The sequence below is a fragment of the Bubalus bubalis genome, chromosome 19, assembly GCF_019923935.1.
Source record: "Bubalus bubalis isolate 160015118507 breed Murrah chromosome 19, NDDB_SH_1, whole genome shotgun sequence".
NCBI classification, from domain to species: domain Eukaryota; kingdom Metazoa; phylum Chordata; class Mammalia; order Artiodactyla; family Bovidae; genus Bubalus; species Bubalus bubalis.
The window spans coordinates 14,256,324-14,276,764 of NC_059175.1; the positions used below are offsets into that span (position 1 = coordinate 14,256,324).

General features: G+C 39.1%; 1 protein-coding gene across 3 annotated transcripts in view; it reads right to left on the reverse strand.

Annotated features, from left to right (window-relative positions):
* Positions 1-20,441, reverse strand: part of CWC27 (CWC27 spliceosome associated cyclophilin) — a 250,746-nt gene that overhangs the window by 27,963 nt on the left and 202,342 nt on the right. For 2 of the 3 annotated variants that reach the window (XM_045163649.1, XM_006074131.4), the window contains 2 exons: positions 14,245-14,354; positions 5,394-5,497 (listed from right to left, as the gene is read on the reverse strand). In XM_045163649.1, the coding sequence (XP_045019584.1) occupies positions 5,394-5,497; positions 14,245-14,354 (214 nt within the window). The remainder of the gene's footprint in view (positions 1-5,393; positions 5,498-14,244; positions 14,355-20,441) is intronic. The other variant, XM_045163650.1, reaches the window with a different exon arrangement.

The window sequence follows — 20,441 nt, forward strand, 5'->3', positions numbered from 1 at the left end:
ACATTTGTAATTTAGTATTACATATAAAAGGTGTTTATAGCTTTGCTAGTACAAGGAATGAAATGAGGCTATATCCTTTAATGGTATCTTATAGTGAGGTCCAAATTGGTCTAACAGTTTCTAATCTTTTTTTAACATCTACATTATTAAATTTTCACTGTGTTGGATACTCAAGACAACTGGTACTTGTTGCTTCTACGCTATGCTAACGTGGTTCTCAGAACTCTAGTCTTTAGCAGAAACAAACTGTCTGGCTGATAGACAAAACTGATTTTTAATGCAAGCCAAAGTGTAACAATAAAATGGGAAAAAAATTCTAGATCCTAAAGTTCTAACACAAAGGATTATCTTGAAGACTTTTTCAGAACCAAGAACAAGGATACTTGGAGCTGACAATCTTGAGGAGTTATGCTGGAATATGTACCAGCTATTGATAAATTAAAAACAGAAGCAAACCAGACTGAGTATTTTTTAAAAGTTTACAAGGGAAAAGCATTTCTTCTGAAATGTTATACTCTTTCACTAAGCGTTGCAAAGTACCATAATTAATTCTTACAATTCTAACAGTCCTAAAAACAAGTCATAAAAAAGATATTTACTTAGGAGTATAAATTGGAATGACATTTTGCTAGGGCCACTTGAAAATATTTAGCAGAGTCTAACATGCATACCCACTGACTAAGCAACTCCAGTTTTAGAAATTTATCCTGAGAAAACTGGCAGTGACACAGATATAAGGATGTTCATTACAGTGCTGTGTATAATAATAAAAACTGGAAAGAGCCTAAACATCCAACAACAAGGAACTGACCAAGTAAAACGTGGTTCAGCATTTAAGGGAATACTATATGGCCACAATACAGAATACAAACAGAACATCATAAAGTTTTATATCACAAGGGAAAGTATTTATTATACATAGCTGAGGGGACAAAAAGCAAATTATAAGACTGTAGCATTATATAATCTCATTTCTGCTGAAATTATGCATAAGTATGTGGAAGGGCATATATACATGCATAAATTAATACCACTTGTTGTTGAGTTTGGGATCACAGGTGATTTACTTTACTTCTTTTGAGGAATCTATACTCTGGTTTTTCTACAGTGAATATCTTTTCCTTATATAATAAAATCTTTACTTGAGGTGGTGATGGTGGTTTAGCTGCTAAGTCATATCCAACTCTTGTGACCCCGTGAACTGTGGCCCGCCAGGCTCCTCTGTCCCTGGGATTCTCCAGGCAAGAATACTGGAGTGGGTTGCTATTTCCTTCTCCAATTTACTTAAGGCAACCATTGAATTGTTAGTGTTTTCCTATTCTTATATTATTGAATATTGTGTGTACTAAGGGAAAGTGGTGAAGGGAGAGAGAGAAGAAGAGAAAAAGGGATGAAGGCAGATAGATGTTTATACTGTTTATTATTTTATCATGTATATTTGTGTTTTTTTTTTAATTTTATTTTATTTTTAAACTTTACATAATTGTATTAGTTTTGCCACACATCAAAATGAATCCACCACAGGTATACATGTGTTCCCCATCTTGAACCCTCCTCCCCCCTCCCTCCCCATACCATCCCTCTGGGTTGTCCCAGTGCACCAGCCCCAAGCATCCAGTATCGTGCATCGAACCTGGACTGGCAACTCGTTTCATACCTGATATTTTACATGTTTCAATGCCATTCTCCCAAATCTTCCCACCCTCTCCCTCTCCCACAGAGTCCATAAGACTGTTCTATACATCAGTATCTCTTTTGCTGTCTTGTACACAGGGTTATTGTTACCATCTTTCTAAATTCCATATATATGCGTTAGTATTTGTTGTGAAGTGTTATGTTAACCATCTGGAAAGAAGTTTCAATGGAACACAGTAGTGAATAGGTAATGTTCACAAGACCGCAGTCTACTCTCATAGACTTAATTTTTCCCCTCCTCTTGGAATGCTAATTTTGTTGCATAAGGAGCAGGTGGCTTTCTGTTTTTTTATAAGTCTCCCTACTGCCTTGTCAGATACAACTCTCAAAACTTTTTTGGGAGCTAACCAAGCTTTATCTAACTAAACTCAAAATGGCATATGGACTTCATCTACATGGTCATACAAATCCTTTGGCTGATAACTCCTGCTATGTATCTAATTGGTTTTATAAAATCCATGTTTGAAGTTGGTTTCTATATCTAGAAGAGTGTGTGATGTTATGGGATGTAGGATGGGAAGAAGGAATGTCATGGCAAAGAGGTTCCTTTAGCGGCTACACTAGAATCTGGTGCCCATCACTGCCACTATCAAATATTGGCAGTCTATATCCCGACAAAGGAAGAATGCTAATCGTTCTGAGTGAAAAATTTCTATCACGCATTTCAGCTTAGATCTACTAATAACACTTTCTTAAATGCCTTGTTAGACAGTGAAATCTGGGAATAATTATCAAACACCATATACGGTGTTTACAATAGAATCATATTTCTTTTCTTTCTCTCCCTTTCCCACTTTTTTTTGCATAAGAAGTAGAACGCAGCTGAATGGTACCCAAATGTCTGTTGTATACCATGCCAATACAGCAGCTCGGCCAAAAATGCGAATAGAACAGTTTGCCAAGTAAAAGAAAACATAACAAATTGGTAATGGTTTCTATCTTGACAGAAAATGAAAATGATCCCTCAATGTGTGGTCACTCATGCGGACACATAAAAATGTCTCAGAAGCAATCATTTTACCTCAGCTGACAGGCCCTGACAGTGTAGCACAGCACTGGCTGGCTTTCACTCCTTAGAAAAGTGGCAAGCGTGGCCCACAGAACAGTCTGGGAACCACGTAATTTATGCATAACACACATGCATATGCCATGCACTCATAAGATTTGCTATAAATCATTCTGAATATAAGACATCTTTTCCTAGTGGAATATATTTTGTGAGAGATGATCTAAATCACCAGGGATTTGATAAAGCTGAACTGGTTCATACTGGTTTATTTATGATCAGAAGTGATGCCATTGCTTATCAGGTTACAAAATTTCAATAGTTTACACTGCAACAGAAAGGCGGTAGATAAGAGCCCCATATATTTTAATTAGATGTTAGATTAAAAAAAAATACAAAAAGTGTGTAGGTACATAGTGTAGACTTCTGACTTTCTGGTTGCTGCTGCTGCTAAGTCACTTCAATCGTGTCTGATTCTGTGCAACCCCATAGACGGCAACCTACCAGGCTCCCCCATCCCTGGAATTCTCCAGGCAAGAATGCTGGAGTGGGTTGCCATTTCCTTCTCCAATGCATGAAAGTGAAAAGTGAAAGTGAAGTCGCTCAGTCGTGTCCGACTCTTCGTGACCCCATGGACTGCAGCCCACCAGGCTCCTCCGTCCATGGGACTTTCCAGGCAAGAGTACTGGAGTGGGGTGCCATTGCCTTCTCCAGACTTTCTGGTTAGGTGACTCTAATTGGAAGCAGAAAGGAACCCCTTGAAGACCTGGCTATGGTTCCTTTATCCTAATGCCTCTTCCTTTACCACTTATTTTTGTTTCCTAGACGGAGAACTAGCCAATATCATTGACCTGTGATTATTCCCACCGCCACCCCCAATCTGGTGAAGTTTTCCCATTTGTTTTAACTTTCTAATGAGGGTGTTAGAATATTGATTGTATTGTGAAATCACATCAAAAATAAGAATGACCCTTTCAAAAACACTATTGATATCTGATGCTAATGAGGGATTCAAAATGAGAGGATATGGAACCAAGGGACTAGGAAGAACCTTGGGAAGTTAAATGGTCTTGCCAAGTTGAAAGTAAATTTGAATCCTGTGGGTTATGAGTTTCAAATGAAATTTCTGGGTTTAAATTTGTTGGTGACTTTCCTGTTCAATAAAAAAGGACTTAAATGGCTTATAAAAAGGTTAAAAAAACTTATTGGGCATCAAACTGCTCTTACAAAACACCATCTTGAGGAGTTAAGTGTAAATGAATCAGAAACACATGGATCATATTTCCTTAAAAAATGCATATGGATTCAAAAATAAGAGGAAGAGGACTTGGCAAAACACTTTTTTTGTGTGGTGGCTGAACCCGAAACATTTGCAAGATATTTTGAGACATTCAAGGAATCCAAAATAAAACTAAACCTGTCCAGTCATACAAAAAAACAGAGAGTTCTGTGCAATGTGCATTTATCTCTGTGGGTCACTCACCACTCACTGAGCCTTCACCTTTGGCAAAGAACTATGGGATGAGCCAGCTTCTGTCTTAAGCAACTTTGAATTTAAGTATAAGCAAATACACATAAGCAATAGAAACCTATTATAAGAGACTTAGGGTTTTACAAACATTTGGCATCATAACCCAAATCATACAGAAATTACAGACTGAGAAATACACAAGTGCTTTCATCCCATTCAACTCATCATCACCTGGTCCTTTTGATTAAAGTTAGATATAGTTGCAGAGTCTTACTTGCTTAAATGTTTTCTTAGCAAGTGTTTTTATGTCCTTTTAAATGTGTGTTCCAGCCCTCTTTCCTCCACCCTCTAGATTTGTGAGTGCTCAACAAATCTTGCTGACTGGTTTCCTGGAGCATGGGAGTGCTGAACAGTGTTTTGAAAGGGGGAGAGATGCTGTTTGGCAGAGGGGAGTAAGGCTAGATTCTGGGTTGGGGGGATGGCACACTGCGACAGTGCAGAGGCTCCAGAGAGTGAGTCATGTGTGGGGGTGACCACTGGCTTGCTTGCAGCAACCTGCCTGAGCCAGGGTGTCCTGGGAGGTGGAGGCAGTTAGGTGTGGGGAGGCCTAATATACTACATGTGAAGTCAACTGGAGGACAGGGGAGAATGATAAGAGAAAGCACAATTCTTTTTTTTTTTTCCCTCCAATATAGGATAAAGTGCTAAAGCACAGGACATTAATCTCTTTATTTCTTATCAGTGTCTTTTAAAACTGAAAAATATCCAAAGATAAAAATGAGTTAACTGTGTATGTATTGCTAGGATCCAGGAGATCATAAATTTGAAGAGGAACTTAGTAGGATTATGAAATGGACTAACGAGTTCTAAAGTGTTTGTGGGAAAGTGTAAAAAAATTAATGACTCGGAATCTTTTAAGACTGTTTTCTAGTTGTTAAACGTGAGTCTTATCTCTCCCATGATATTAGACAAGTATTTAGGGCAAGGATAGTGTCATATATTTCCTGTGTATATTCTACTGGATAATACAACAGTGGGAATACACAAAGCATTATGCTTACTGAACTGAAGTGGAGTAAAAGGAGGTTGAGACCATATAAGATGAGGATATAATTGAATGTAAAGTCTGAAAAAAAAGATGCTATAATAGAACTGTTTTAACAGTGTCTCTGCTCTGAGTCCATTTGTTCATAGTTAATATAAAGAAATCAAAGGCCTTACCATCCTTCATCATCTTCTACTTCTGTTTCAGAAATGTCATTTTCAGGAGTTTCAGCAATTGCTTGAGTGAGTTTAGATTTAAACTGGTTCAGCAGCGCAAGAGTCTGAAATAACAATTAGGACTGCTAAACTTCCTGATAAGGAGAAATATAATTTCAGAAGAGACACTTAAATTTAGTAGAAGAGAAAATATCCTTCCATAAAACAATTTTCTAACTTTGAAGGAAAATAATAAAACTGCCCTCCAATTATAACCATGATTAATATTTACAAACCTTGACATTGCCCTGTTTGTATTTGCACTGACATTTTCCCCCAGGAATATGTGACTATTTCTGATTTGGGGGATATAAACTTGTTTATATAGAAGACATTTAAACTTTAAAATGCATGCTTACTACGAGCTAAGTTTTTAGGGTACACAGGATAGGGAGGTATTAATACTTCACTAAGAAATGTGAAATCAAAAACAAAACACCAACAACAAACAGTACTTTTCACTGAACAAATTTCCAAAAATGTAAAGATGTCGATGTTGGGAAAGGTGAAATGAAAGAACACATTAATTGTTGGAAGGTGGGTAAACTGGAGTGACATCTTTGGAAAGTTTTTTATACGTATCAGAAACAATAAATGCTCGCTGCCTTTGATTCAGTAATTCCAATCCTGGGAATACATGTAGAAAAATAATCTGAAACACCAAAAATGGCTTATGCAAGAGATGTACATTGCAGCAACATTCATACAAGTGAAAAAGGAAATGTTAAATGTCTACTTATAAGAAAATAGATAAATTTGGTAAAAAGCAGTGAATGTGTGATTACACTATTATTAAAACTATATTCATGAAGTATTCTATTGTTAAGTGAAAGAAGTAGGATATAACCATCACGTTGAGTATATTTTTACAAAAAAGGGACCAGTCCTCTGATTTTTTTTTGACTCCCATGCCCTTTACAGGTAAGAGGAAACAACAAGTGCCTGAAATATTAATCATATTGTCTCCAGCTATACCTTAAGAATTTGTTTCAGAATTTGAGCAGAGAAATCAGAAAAAAAATTCTACAGTTTTAGAAGGTACATAATTGTGAAATGGGATAAAATACCACCTGTCTAAAAAAAAAATCAAGTTTCTAATTAAGACGATGGCACAGTGAAATCAGTACTGAAATACAGTTGGCCCCAAACAGCATAAGGGTGCCCGCCCTCTGAGCAGCTCAAAATCCGCCCTCTCTCTACTTCTGTGGTTATGCAACCATTCGTGGTTAGTCCAGGACTGTAGTATATATTTATTGAAAGAAATCTGAGTATAAGTGGACCCATGAAGTTCAAAGCTATGTTGCTCAAGGGCTAACCGTACTTACATTTACAAGGGAAAATGTGTAATAGTTCAATGTGTAAAAAACAGATATAATAGTCATGGTAACTTGGAGGCTCCAGAATTTATCTAAAATATCATTAAGACCACAGTTTATGAAAAAATTAAGTAGGTGTTGGTGGCCTAGAACCTAAGCTTGCTAAGACAGGTGGTGTCAAAATAACTAAAAGAAACAAAGGAAATTATTGTTAAAAAATGATAGGGAAAAGTGCCTTATATGTTTTTGTAAGATTTAATGCCTGCATAGACAATAGCTGAAAATATACACATTACCACAATGGCTGAATGAGATGAGTTTTAAGGTAAAACTATAAATTCCTGTAGAATATCCTCATAAGCATTTTAAGGGCTGCTAGTGAGTTAGGGTTTAGATATTTTATTTGTTTCTAAAGTAGTAATTAAAGGATTAAGCTCTTCAAACAATGTTAATAAAGAAAATATCCTTTGTTTTAAAACCTTATTCATTAAAAAAAACCCGTTCTGCCTACAAACTTTTATTGTATTTGCTTTATAATATGGAAAGAAATTATTGTAGAAATATTAGAAAACACAGACAAGCAAAATAAAAATATCTACTATCCCACCACTAAGAATTAGTAACCACTGTGGACATCTGGTATATATCCTACAGGGCTTCCTGTTTCTCTGTGTGTATATGTGTATGTGTTTATATATTTATATATTTCATAAACACATATCTCTACATGGATGTATCTACAAACATGTATCTCTATCACTTAAAAGCAAACCCCATCAATTTTTAATGGTGGGTTTTCACAAATTTGGAAATGTCTTCTCTGGGGACATAAATAAAAATGAAAACAAAGGAGACTTCTTAGTGGAATGATTTTAAAACTTCCTAGAAAATTACTAGACATGGATCTTATTCTTTTGAGGTGAAAGTGGCAAGACAGTCTGTTTTTAGAGCCAACTAATGTGATATTGGCATTTGCTCAGAGGAGAGCTGGGAATACGACAAGCAAAACACCTTTCTTTTTGTTGTTCAGTCGCCAAGTCATGCGTGACTCTTAGTGACTCCATGGACTACAGCAGACCAGGCTCCCCGGTTCTCTCTATCTCCTACCTAGAGTTTGCATCGATTCATGTCCACTGAGTCAGTGATGCTATCTAACCATCTTATCTCCTGCAGCCCCTCTTCTCCTTTTGCTGTCAGTCTTCCTCAGCATCAGGATCTTTTCCAATGAGTGGGCTCTTTGCATCAAGCAGTGAAAATACTGGAGCTTCAGCTTCAACATCAGTCCTTCCAGTGAATATTCAACATCAGTCCTTGCAGTGAATATTCAACATCAGTCCTTCCAGGGTTGATTTTCTTTAGGACTGACTGGTTTGATCTCTTTGCAGTCCAAGGGACTCTTAAGAGTCTTCTCCAGCACCACAGTTCAAAAGCATCAATTCTTTGGCACTCAGCCTTTTTTATTGTCCAGTTCTCACATCTATACATGACAACTGGAAAACCATACTTTTGACCATACAGACCATTGTTGGCAAAGTGATATCTCTGTTTTTTAATATGTTGTCTAGATTTGTCCTAGCCTTTCTTCCAAGGAGCAAGCTTCTTTTAATTTCATGGCTGCAGTCACTGTCCACAGTGATTTTGGAGCCCAAGAAAATAAAATTTTTTACTACTTCCACTTTTTCCCCTTCTATTTGCCATGAAGTGATGGGAGTGAATGCCATGATCTTCGTTTTTTGAATGCTGAGTTTCAAGCCAGCTTTTTCACTTTCCTCTTTTACTTTCATCAAAACTCTCTTTAGTTCCTCTTCACTTTATGCCATTAGAGTAATATCATCTGCATATCTGCAGTTGTTGATATTTCTCCCGGCAACCTTGATTCTAGCTTTAATTCATCCAGCATGGCATTTCATATGATGTATTCTGCATATAAGTTAAGTAAGCAAGGTGACAATATACAGTCTTGTTGTACTCATTTCCCAATTTTGAACCAGTCTGCTATTCCATGTAAGGTTCTAACTGTTGCTTCTTGACTTGCAAATAGGTTTCTCAGGAGACAAGTAAGGTGGTATTCCCAGACAAATAAGTCTGGTATTCCCAACTCTTTAAGAATTGTCCACAGCTTGTTGTGATCCACACGGTCAAAAGATTTAGTTTAGTCAATGAAGCAGAAGTAGATGTTTTTCTGGAACTTGCTTCCTTTCTCCATGATCCAATGAATGTTGGCAGTTTCATCTCTGGTTCCTCTGTCTCTTTGAAACCCAGCTTGTAAACCTAGAAGTTCCTGGTTCACATACTGCTGAAGCCTAGCTTGAAGGATTTTGAGCATTATCTTGCTAGCATGTGAAACGACTGCAAATGTGCAGTAGCTTGAACATTCTTTGGCATTGTCTTTCTTTGGGATTGGAATGAAAACTGACCTTTACCAGTCCCATGGCCACTGCTGAGTTCTCCAAATTTTCTAACATATTCAGTGCAGCATTTCACATTCAGCATACCAGTCAATTTTACAACATTATCTTTTAGGATTTGAAATAGCTCAGCTGGAATTCCATCATCTCCACTAGCTCTGTTTGTAGTAATGTTTCCTAAGGTCCACTTGACTTCACACTCCAGGATGTCCAGCTCTAGGTGAGTGACCATACTGTTGTGGTTCAGCTCAGCTCAGCTCAGTTCAGTCAGTCAGTTGTGTCCAACTCTTTGCAACACCATGGACTGCAGCATGCCAGGCTTTCATGTCCATTACCAACTCCCAGAGCTTGCTCAAACTCATGTCCATCAAGTTGGTGATGTCATCCCACCATCTCATCCTCTGTCATCCCCTTCTTCTCCTGCTTCAATCTTTCTCAGCATCAGGGTCTTTTCCAATAAGTCAGTTCTTCGCATTAGGTGGCCAAAGGATTGGAGCTTCAGCATCAGTCCTTCCAATGAATATTCAGGACTGATTTCTTTAGGATTGACTGGTTGGATCTCCTTGCTGTCCAACGGAATCTCAAGAGTCTTCTCCAACACCATAGTTCAAAAGCATCAATTCTTCAGCACTCAGCTTCTTTAAGGTCCAACTCTCACATCCATACATGACTACTGGAAAAATCATAGCTTTGACTAGACAGACCTTTGTTGGTAAAGTAGTATCTCTGATTTTTAGTATGCTGTCTAGGTTGGTGATGGCTTTTCTTCCAAGGAGCAAGCGTCTTTTAATTTCATGGCAGCAGTTACCATCTGCAGTGATTTTGGAGCCCATAAAAAGAAAGTCTGTCACTGTTTCCATTGTTTCCCCACCCATTTGCCATTAAGTGATGGGACCAGATGCCATGACCTTAGTTTTTTGAATGTTGAGTTTCAAGCCAGTTTTTTCACTCTCCTCTTTCACTTTCATCAAGAGGCTCTTTAGTTTCTCTTCGCTTTCTGCCATATGGGTGGTGTCATCTGCATATCTGAGGTTATTGATATTTCTCCTGGAATCAATCTTGATTCCATCTTGTGCTTCATCCAGTCAAGCATTTCGCATGATGTATCCTGCATATAAGTTAAAATAAGCAAAGTGACAATATACAACCTTGATGTACTCCTTTCACAATTTGGAACCAGTCCATTGTTCCATGTCCAGTTCTATATGTTGCTTCTTGACCTGCATACAGATTTCCAGAAGGCAGGTCAGGTGGTATGAGAGTATTCTCCACTAAGAATTGTCCACAGTTTGTGGTGATCCACACAGTCAAAGGCTTTAGAGTAGTCAATGAAGCAGAAGTAGATATTGTTTTGGGATTGTTTTTCTGTGATCCAGCGGATGTTGGCAATTTCAACATCTGAAATGGCTCCTCTGGCTCCTCTGCCTTTTCTAAACCCAGCTTGAGCACCTGGAAGGTCTCAGTTCACGTACTGTTGAAGCCTGTCTTGGAGAATTTTGAGCATTACTTTGCTAGCATGTGAGATGGGTGCAATTGTGTGGTAGTTTGAGCATTCTTTGGCATTGCCTTTCTTTGGGATTGGAATGTAAATTGACCTTTTCCAGTCCTGTGGCCACTGCTGACTTTTCCAAATTTGCTGGCATATTGAGTGCAGCACTTTCACAGCATCATCTTTTAGGATTTGAATTAGTTCAGCTGGGATTCCATCACCTCCCCTAGCTTTGTTTGTAGTGCTGCTTCCTAAAGCCCACTTGACTTCGCATTCCAGGATGTCTGAGGTGAGTGACCACACCATCATGATTATCTGGGTCATGAAGATCTTTTAGGTATAGTTCTTGTGTGTATTCTTGACACCTGTTCTTAATATCTTCTGCTTCTGTTAGGTCCATGCTGTTTCTGTCCTTTATTGAGCCCATCTTTGCATGAAATGTTCCCTTGGTATCTCTAATCTTCTTGAAGAGACCTCTAGTCTTTCCCATTCTATTGTGCTCCTTTATTTCTTTGCACTTATCTCTGAGAAAGTCTTTCCTATCTCTCCTTGCTATTCTTTGGAACTCTGCATTCAGATGGATATATCTTTCCTTTTCTCCTTTGCCTTTAGCTTCTTTTCTTTTCTCAGTTATTTGTAAAGCCTTCTCAGACAACCGTTTTGCTTTTTTGCATTTTCTTTTTGGGGATGGTCTTGATCACTGCCTCTTGTACAATGTTACAAACCTCTGCTCACAGTTCTTCAGGCACTCTCTCTATCCGATCTATCCCTTGAATCTATTTCTCACTTCCACTGTATAATTGCAAGGGATTTAATTTAGGTCATACCTGAATGGTCTAGTGGTTTTCCCTATTTTCTTCAATTTAAGTCTGAATTTGGCAATAAGGAGTTCATGATCTGAGTCACAGTCAGCTCCTGGTCTTGTTTTTGCTGACTGTATAGTGCTTCTCCATCTTCAGCTGCCAAGAATATAATCAGTCTGATTTCGGTATTGACCATCTGGTGATGTCCATTTGTAGAATCATCTCTTGTGCTGTTGTGGTTATCTGGTCATTAAGACATCTTTTTTTGTAGTTATCTGGGTCAGTAAGACATACACAGTTCTTCTGTGTATCTGTGCCCCCTTTTCTTAACCTCTTCTGCTTCTGTTAGGTCCTTGCCGATTATGTCCTTTATTGAGCCCATCTTTGCATGAAATGTTTCCTTGATGACTCCAATTTTCTCGAAGAGATCTCGAGTCTTTTCCATTCTATTGTTTTCCTCTATTTCTTTGCATTGTTCATTTACAAAGGCCTTATCTCTCTTTGCCATTCTCTGGAACTCTGCATTCGGTTGGCCTTTCTAAACATTTCCTATTTTCAAGATTGGACTTTCTCTAGTTGCATTTGAAAGGCAAGACAGATACTAGCCAAAAAAGCAGACACTGTGAAAAGAAATGGAAGAAAACAGGATCTGCATGGAGGTATTAATGTTTGGCATCCAGAGGAATCAGTCTTCTGGCTCCTGCAGGAGGAATAAAGGACTAACCACTAACCACATTCTCTTTAGCACAGAGTGAGCCTTCCAGCTGTGTTGATGAAGAAGATGTGTTGATGGCGCCTCCCCTGGTAGACCTTTTGCACACATGTGTATACATGGGTCTCTCAGATGGCCTTTGTTCCTCCAGTCCTGCCCCAGGTCCTCTACTCTCCATACAGCAACCAGGCTGGAGGGATTTTCCCAAACTGCAAATGGGATTATAATACCTTCTTTCTTCAATGTCTCCCCACTGCTTTTAGGGTAAATCTCAACTCCTTCATATAGCTCAAAAATATCGTGTGTGAACTGGCTCCTGCTCACCTGTCCAGCCTCATCTGTTTCTTTCTCTTAGTTTAAGTTCCAGTCATATTTAACATCTTTTCGTTCTTTGCAAAGAGGTTAAAGACTTCTCATATAGTATTCTTGTCTAGCCATGTATCTTCTTAGTAACCCTCAAGTTGACAAATCATTTTCTCAGGGAAGCCTTTCCGGATTCTTATGCCGTATTATGTGATACCTTTACATAATTTCCTATATCTAACCTGTCATAATGCTCATCCCCTTTTATTGGTATTACTTGTTTAACTGCCTTTTTTTTTTTCAGATAGCTCAGAGAAGATAGGGATGTTTCTGCCTTGTTTACCACCAACTACAGTGATTAGGACCTGGTAGAATTTTAATAATTATTTACTAGGAGGAAGAAAGAGAAATGCAAGAATAACAGTGATCCTTAACATCTTTTGCTAATACATTCAGAGGACTTTGTGACTCCATGAAAACAAGTTAATAAAGCACTTTTCTTAATTTCATTTGATGTGCCATTTCTTTTGAAAATTGCACATAAGTTAGTTCTCTGTAATTATAATTTCCTATACCTGAATTCTCGTTGAATTTTCCCTATGATTATTTTCACGCTAGGCACTGATGCGTGATCTTCCTTACCAGTAATTAGGTGTCATTTATAATACAGTTCCTGATTAGATTAATTTATTCAAACAGGCCTGGGCTTTTTAATTTACTTTTATTTTGCCTGTTTTATTTATATGCCTAAAATGATGTGTTCTCATATATATATGGCAGCACCAAATATAAGTAATTTTGGTCTACCCCCTATCTTTTCAACATAAAGGGCTGCTCAAGGGCTCTACCTCACCAAGTGCCAAGTGCTGCATGGTGCTGACCCCCAAGTTGTTGAGCTAACTTCCTATCTTTTTTATTCTTGATTTCTGACAATCTTCTTATATTATTAGCTAAAGATTCAGGAATTACTTTCAGTAAAGAGAGTTTTGCAATATTGTTTATGGTAGACGTTAACTAGCAGACCAAGTGCCTTATTTATAGGCAGTGTACTATTTCAAGCGAAGTTGGCTAGGCAGCAGGTGAGATGCTGAGCCCTTTATCATTTATAATTATGGTCTCATAATATTCACTTAGCAAAGATTCTATCTGAGTATCTGGTAATATGTGGTTTTACCAGGTTCCTGTGTTTAATTAGGGAGGACTTCCCTGGAGGCTCAGACGGAAAAGAATCTGCTGGCAATGAGGGAGACCTGGGTCAATTCCTGCGTCAGGAAGATCCCCTAGGATACCTAAGGTCTATAGCAGGTACCCATGATTTAAGGCATCCCAGGTGGCGCTAGTGGTAAAGAACCCACCTGCCAATGCGGAGACATAAAGAGACCTGAGATCAATCCCTGGATGAGGAAGATCCCCTGGAGGAGGGCATGGCAACCCACTCCAGTATTCCTGCCTAGAGAACCCCCTGGACAGGGGAGTCTGGCAGGCTACAGTGCATGGGGTCGCAAAGAGCCGGACATGACTGAAGTGACTTAGCATGCATGCACAAAGTTAAAACTTGAAAGTCACAGGCTTTATACCTTTCTATCTGGAAAGAACTCTATCATCTGGATCTTTGCTTGAATGGCCAAGGTCCTGGTCACCTCACCATATGTTATATATACTTTTTCATTTTTAAGACGTAATGTTTTCCCTCATGTATAATCAAAATAGGTTCTGTTAACAATTCCTGCATACAATTAAAAGGCAATGAATTGCATATGGATTTTGGTTTGTGAAGTTACCTGGTCTTCCCGGGAAGTTCCCGTCTTTGCCTGCTGCTTCCTCAAAGTTTCATACTTTTGCTTTTCTCGTCTGTATTCTGCAACAGCACCATCTGGAGCAGCCTCTTCCTCTGAGGAATAATAGACTAGTTTTAGAATAAACAGTAAAAAGGCTGTATGGATTCATACAGAAGTCTATGAATGTCTATTGCTGAAGAGGAGGTCAGAACCTGGGACTGGTTTTCCTCCATTTAAAAAAAGAAAACAAACAAACCAATAAACTCTACAAACTCCACAATGATTTCCTAGATTAGAAGGTGATTGATTTTAATTAAACAACCAATTTTAATGTCTTTATTTTATACTGTACTATTACAGTTATTCTCACTTGTAATTATTTGACTAAAACATCACCTATCTCACCTTTAAAATAAGATATTCCTAAAATTCAGCAATACCATTTCATATTATTCCTTTGCCTTATAAGATATAATCATTCAATATTGGTTGATTTTCCAATTACTTGCCATTTCTGCTCCCCTAGTTAAAACAATAACAAAACAACAACAAACAACTTCAATTTAATAGCATCATAAAATATAAATATATCTAACAAAAAATCAGGACAGTTGCCCAGAAGCAGATAAAAGTAACCTTTTCTAAATTAGAAATGAGAAAAAAAAAATTATGGATTTGATCCTGCAATAAATTCCATACAAAGATTAGTTAACATCTGGGTTCACAGAATACAGTGTTGCCTCAAAAAAAAAAAGGTACCAATATTTTACAATACATACATTTATATATATTAATGAAAATTTGTGACTTAAGAAAAAAAACCTATATCTTCTCATCTTTGGCTGACAAACCAAGATGAGCCAGTTGTAATCAAGAATATCACAAATGGTTCTAGTCAAACCTTGGTTTGTTGCTTGCCTCTTTGTTACCTAGTTTGAGAAGCATAATTAATGTGTAATATATTTATAATCAGCCATTTTGTTCAAGAGATTATCTAGTTAAAAAAATGTGTGAACTAAGAAAAAAGGGATCTTCTTATGGTTACCTGATATGATTTTGATGTCAAAGGTTACAAAGATTCAATTTTGTGGGATAGGAAGGTTCTGGAGATTTAAGGCACAGCATCATCTCACACACTAGTAAAGTAATGCTCAAAATTCTCCAAGTCAGGCTTCAGCAATACGTGAACCATGAACTTCCAGATGTTCAAGCTGGTTTTAGAAAAGGCAGAGGAACCAGAGATCAAATTGCCAACATCCGCTGGATCATGGAAAAAGCAAGAGAGTTCCAGATAAACATCTATTTCTGCTTTATTGACTATGCCAAAGCCTTTGACTGTGTGGATCACAATAAACTGTGGAAAATTCTGAAAGAGATGGGAATACCAGACCACCTGACCTGCCTCTTGAGAAATCTGTATGCAGGTCAGGAAGCAACAGTTAGAACTGGACATGGAATGACAGACTCGTTCCAAATAGGAAAAGGAGTATGTCAAGGCTGTATATTGTCACCCTGCTTATTTAACTTCTATGCAGAGTACATCATGAGAAACACTGGGCTGGAGGAAGCACAAGCTGGAATCAATATTGCTGGGAGAAATATCAATAACCTCAGATATGCAGATGACACCACCCTTATGGCACAAAGTGAAGAGGAACTAAAAAGCCTATTGATGAAAGTGAAAGTGGAGAGTGAAAAAGTTGGCTTAAAGCTCAACATTCAGAAAACTAAGATCATGGCATCTGGTCCCATCACTTCATGGAAATAGATGGGGAAACAGTGGAAACAGTGTCAAACTTTATTTTGGGGGGGCTCCAAAATCACTGCAGATGGTGATTGCAGCCATGAAATTAAAAGACACTTACTCCTTGAAAGGAAAGTTATGACCAACCTAGATAACATATTCAAAAGCAGAGACATTACTTTGCCAACAAAGGTCCATCTAGTCAAGGCTATGGTTTTTCCAGTGGTCACGTACAGATGTGAGAGTTGGACTGTGAAGAAAGCTGAGCGCCGAAGAATTGATGCTTTTGAACTGTGGTGTTGGAGAAGACTCTTGAGAGCCCCTTAGACTGCAAGGAGATCCAACCAGTCCATCCTAAAGGAGATCAGTCCTGGGATTTCTTTGGAAGGACTGATGCTAAAGCTGAAACTCCCAATACTTTGGCCACCTCATGTTAAGAGTTTATTCATTGGAAAAGACACTGATGCTGGGAGGGATTGGGGGCAGGAGGAGAAGGGGATGACAGAGGATGAGATGGCTGGATGGCATCACCGACTCGATGGACTTGAGTTTGGGTGAACTCCGGGAGTTGGTGATGGACAGGGGGGCCTGGCGTGCTGCAATTCATGGAGTTGCAGAGTCGGACATGACTGAGCAACTGAACTGAACTGAACTGATGGTAAATACAGTTAATAATACTGTATTGTATACCTATAATTTGCTAAGAAAGGTGATCACTACACATACGCAAACAAAGTGTAATGCTGTGAGGTGATGGATATATGTTAATTAGCTAGATTGTAGTTATCTGCTGCTGCTGCTAAGTTGCTTTAGTCGTGTCCGACTCTGCGCGACCCCATAGACAGCAGCCCACCAGGCTCCCCCATCCCTGGGATTCTCCAGGCAAGAACACTGGAGTGGGTTGCCATTTCCTTCTCCAATGCATGAAAGTGAAAAGTCAAAGTGAAGTCGCTCAGTCGTGTCTGACTCTCAGCGACCCCACAGACTGCAGCCCATCAGGCTCCTCTGTCCATGGGATTTTCCAGGCAAGAGTACTGGAGTTGGGTGCCACTGCCTTCTCCAAAACACTTCAACATGGTACACACAGCCAAACGCAATGATTATCTGCAACACACACCCGACTGAGTGAAAACATACAGTCAACTCTTGTATTTCCTAATGGGGCATATTATATCAGTATGAAGCACTTCTGTTTATAGTGTGATCAAATGTTCACAGCACATTCATTTTTCATGTTTTTATTCCTCAGTACTATACTCTGAGTAATTTCCTTAGCTTTACTTTAGTTCACTAATTCTCTGTTTCAGTTCAGTTCAGTCGCTCAGTCGTGTCCGACTCTTTGCGACCCCGTGAATCACAGCACGCCAGGCCTCCCTGTCCATCACCAACTCCCGGAGTTCACTCAGACTCATGTCCATCAAGTCGGTGATGCCATCCAGCCATCTCATCCTCTGTCGTCCCCTTCTCCTCCTGCCCCCAATCCCTCCCAACATCAGAGTCTTTTCCAATGAGTCAGCTCTTCGCATGAGGTGGCCAAAGTACTAGAGTTTCAGCTTTAGCATTATTCCCTCCAAAGAAATCCCAGGGCTGATCTCCTTCAGAATGGACTGGTTGGATCTCCTTGCAGTCCAAGGGACTCTCAAGAGTCTTCTCCAACACCACAGTTCAAAAGCATCAATTCTTCGGCACTAAGCCTTCTTCCCAGTCCAACTCTCACATCCATACATGACCACAGGAAAAACCATAGCCTTGACTAGATGGACTAATCAGTTTTAAGACATTAACTGAGTTGTTGATTTTAATAATCATATTTTAAAATTCTAGATATTCTATTTCCTTTTCAAATTGACCTATTTTTTTGGATGGCCTAAGTCTTTTATTATGATTTTTATATATTTAAAAACTTCTTTATCTTAAACACACTTGTTATGTTTTATCTTTTGGATTATTCTTGGAGTTGCTTTGTTATGGCTTCTGACTCTCTCCCCACAGTGGTTATTTCTCCATGCGTTTTCTAATTCTTGATTTTGAGTGTTCCTATAGCTAGAGCTGCATCTTCATCATGCTCCATAGGAATCCCTGGCACCCAGGATTGTGTCAGCATTCCTCCAGAGAGCTTCTGCATTTGTTTATACCAGGAAATTAAGGGGTTCCATTCGTGCACAGCCATTTTCCCTCAAGTTAATTTCCTGGCTTAGGATTTCTGTACCACATAGGTAGTGTACATTCAGACTTTATAGCTGTGCCTGGTAGAGGTTTAGAGTTTTGATTTTTTATGACAGACTTTTTTTTTTCCTTCCATATATAGTTTTGAAAACTGACGAGCTTCTTTGTGGACTTCGTGACCAGGAGGACAGTTTTTCTAGCTTCTTCTTCTGTTGATCCAGGACTGTATCTCTAAGTGTGATATTAAAACCGGAGCTTCTAGCTATCAGAGCCCACATCTGGTTTCAATATCCCTCTGGGCAACTGCTGTGTCAGTTTGAGCATTTAATGCTCTAGCTAGGCCTCCCCTTTGTTTCTGCTGCTGCTAAGTCACTTCAGTCGTGTCCGACTCTGTGTGACCCCATAGACGGCAGCCCACCAGGCTCCCCTGTCCCTGGGATTCTCAGGCAAGAGTACTGGAGTGGGTTGCCATTTCCTTCTCCAATGCATGAAAGTGAAAAGAGAAAGTGAAGTCGCTCAGTCGTGTCCGACTCTTAGCGACCTCATGGACTGCAGCCTACCAGGCTCCTCCGTCCATGGGATTTTCCAGGCAAGAGTCCTGGAGTGGGGTGCCATTCCGCCAACCCCGTCTCTGTCTCTTTCAAGCTTAGCTAAGTATTTATTTTTTAATTGGAGGATAACTGCTTTACAATGTTGCACTGGTTTCTGCCTTACAACGTCAATCAGCCTTCCTGAGCCTCCCTCTCACCCCGCCTCCACTCCACTCTCTGTATCAGCACAGCGAGCCGGGCTGCCTCCCTGTGTTGTACACAGCTTCCCACTAGCTGTCTATTTTACACACGGTAGTGTAAACATGTCCAAGCTACTCTCTCACTCTCTCCTTCCCATGTTGTGTCCATAAATCCATTCTCTATATTTGTGTCTCTATTCCTGCCCTGCAAATGGGTTCATCAGTACCATTTTTCTACATTCTGTATATATTTAGCTAAGATTTAAATTGGGCTGGATCATATTTTATCTAGCATTTCTATATATTTGGAGAAAGATGTTCTGTTTTAACTCAGTCCATGTGGCCAGAAGAAAAAGTAGCACATTCATGGTTTCTCTGGTGGCTCAGACGGTAAAGAATCTGCCTGCAATGTGGGAGACCTGGGTACGATCCCTCAGTTGGAAAGATCCCCTGGAGAACGGAACGGCTATCCACTCCAGTGTTCTGTCCTGGAGCATTCCATGGACAGAAGAGCCTAGCAGGCTATAGTCCTTGGGGTTGCAGAGAGTCAAATATGACTGAGCAACTTTCACTTTCACTTTGAATGTCCCAGAATAAGCAAAAATTGAGTAAATGACCGGATGATGTTAGTGACATAAAATTATCTAATAACATAGAAAAGGGGCATGAAAAAAAATCAGTTTCTTTAAGTACACAGTGCTCCACATCTAATACCTTTCTTAAAAATCTTAATATATGCTGGATAATTTATAAATAATAATGCAATATGACAACTATTTGTCATTAACTGAAATCTCAACAAAATGTATGCTAAATAACTAGGAATGAAGAATGGGGGAAAAAAGAACATTTACTACATACCTACTATATGTTAGGTACCATGCTACGGTTCTTTGACTCTCTATGAAGAAAGCATCTATAAACCTATTTTACAAATTAGGAAACAGGGTTAAGACCACGATTAGAATATACTAAAGCTGTAACTTGAACCCAAGTTTCTCTGGTACTAAAATCCCATACTGTGCCCTACTGTCTTCAATTAAAAGTTCAGTTCAAAAACAAAATTTAATGTGTTCCCATTGTATGCCTGGCTTTTCATTCTAGAAAGTAATGTAACAGGTAAAGTAAAAATAATATATGTAAAAATAGTTAAGAAATCAAGCCACTGATTATAAGTATTATGTTGCTGATTCTTGTTTAGAATATTAGCCACCAAGAGAGGGTTTAAAGCTTACCTATGCTATTGTTAGGGTGGCATTATCTATACTATCTTAGCGTAGGCATATCCTATGCTATTATTAGGAGCATACCTATGCTCCGAGAGGAGCTACCACACACCAGAGGTCAGGGGCAGCAGCCGAGAGGAGCAACCCCACATCCAAGGAGCAGCGGCACAGGAGGGCAGAGAGGAGTTACTCCACGTTCAAGGTCAGGAGGGGCGGCCATGAGGAGATACCCCTCTTCCAAGGTAAGGAGCAGCAGCTGCACTTTGCTGGAGCAGCCATGAAGAGATACCCCACGTCCAAGGTAAGAGAAACCCAAGTAAGACAGTAGGTATTG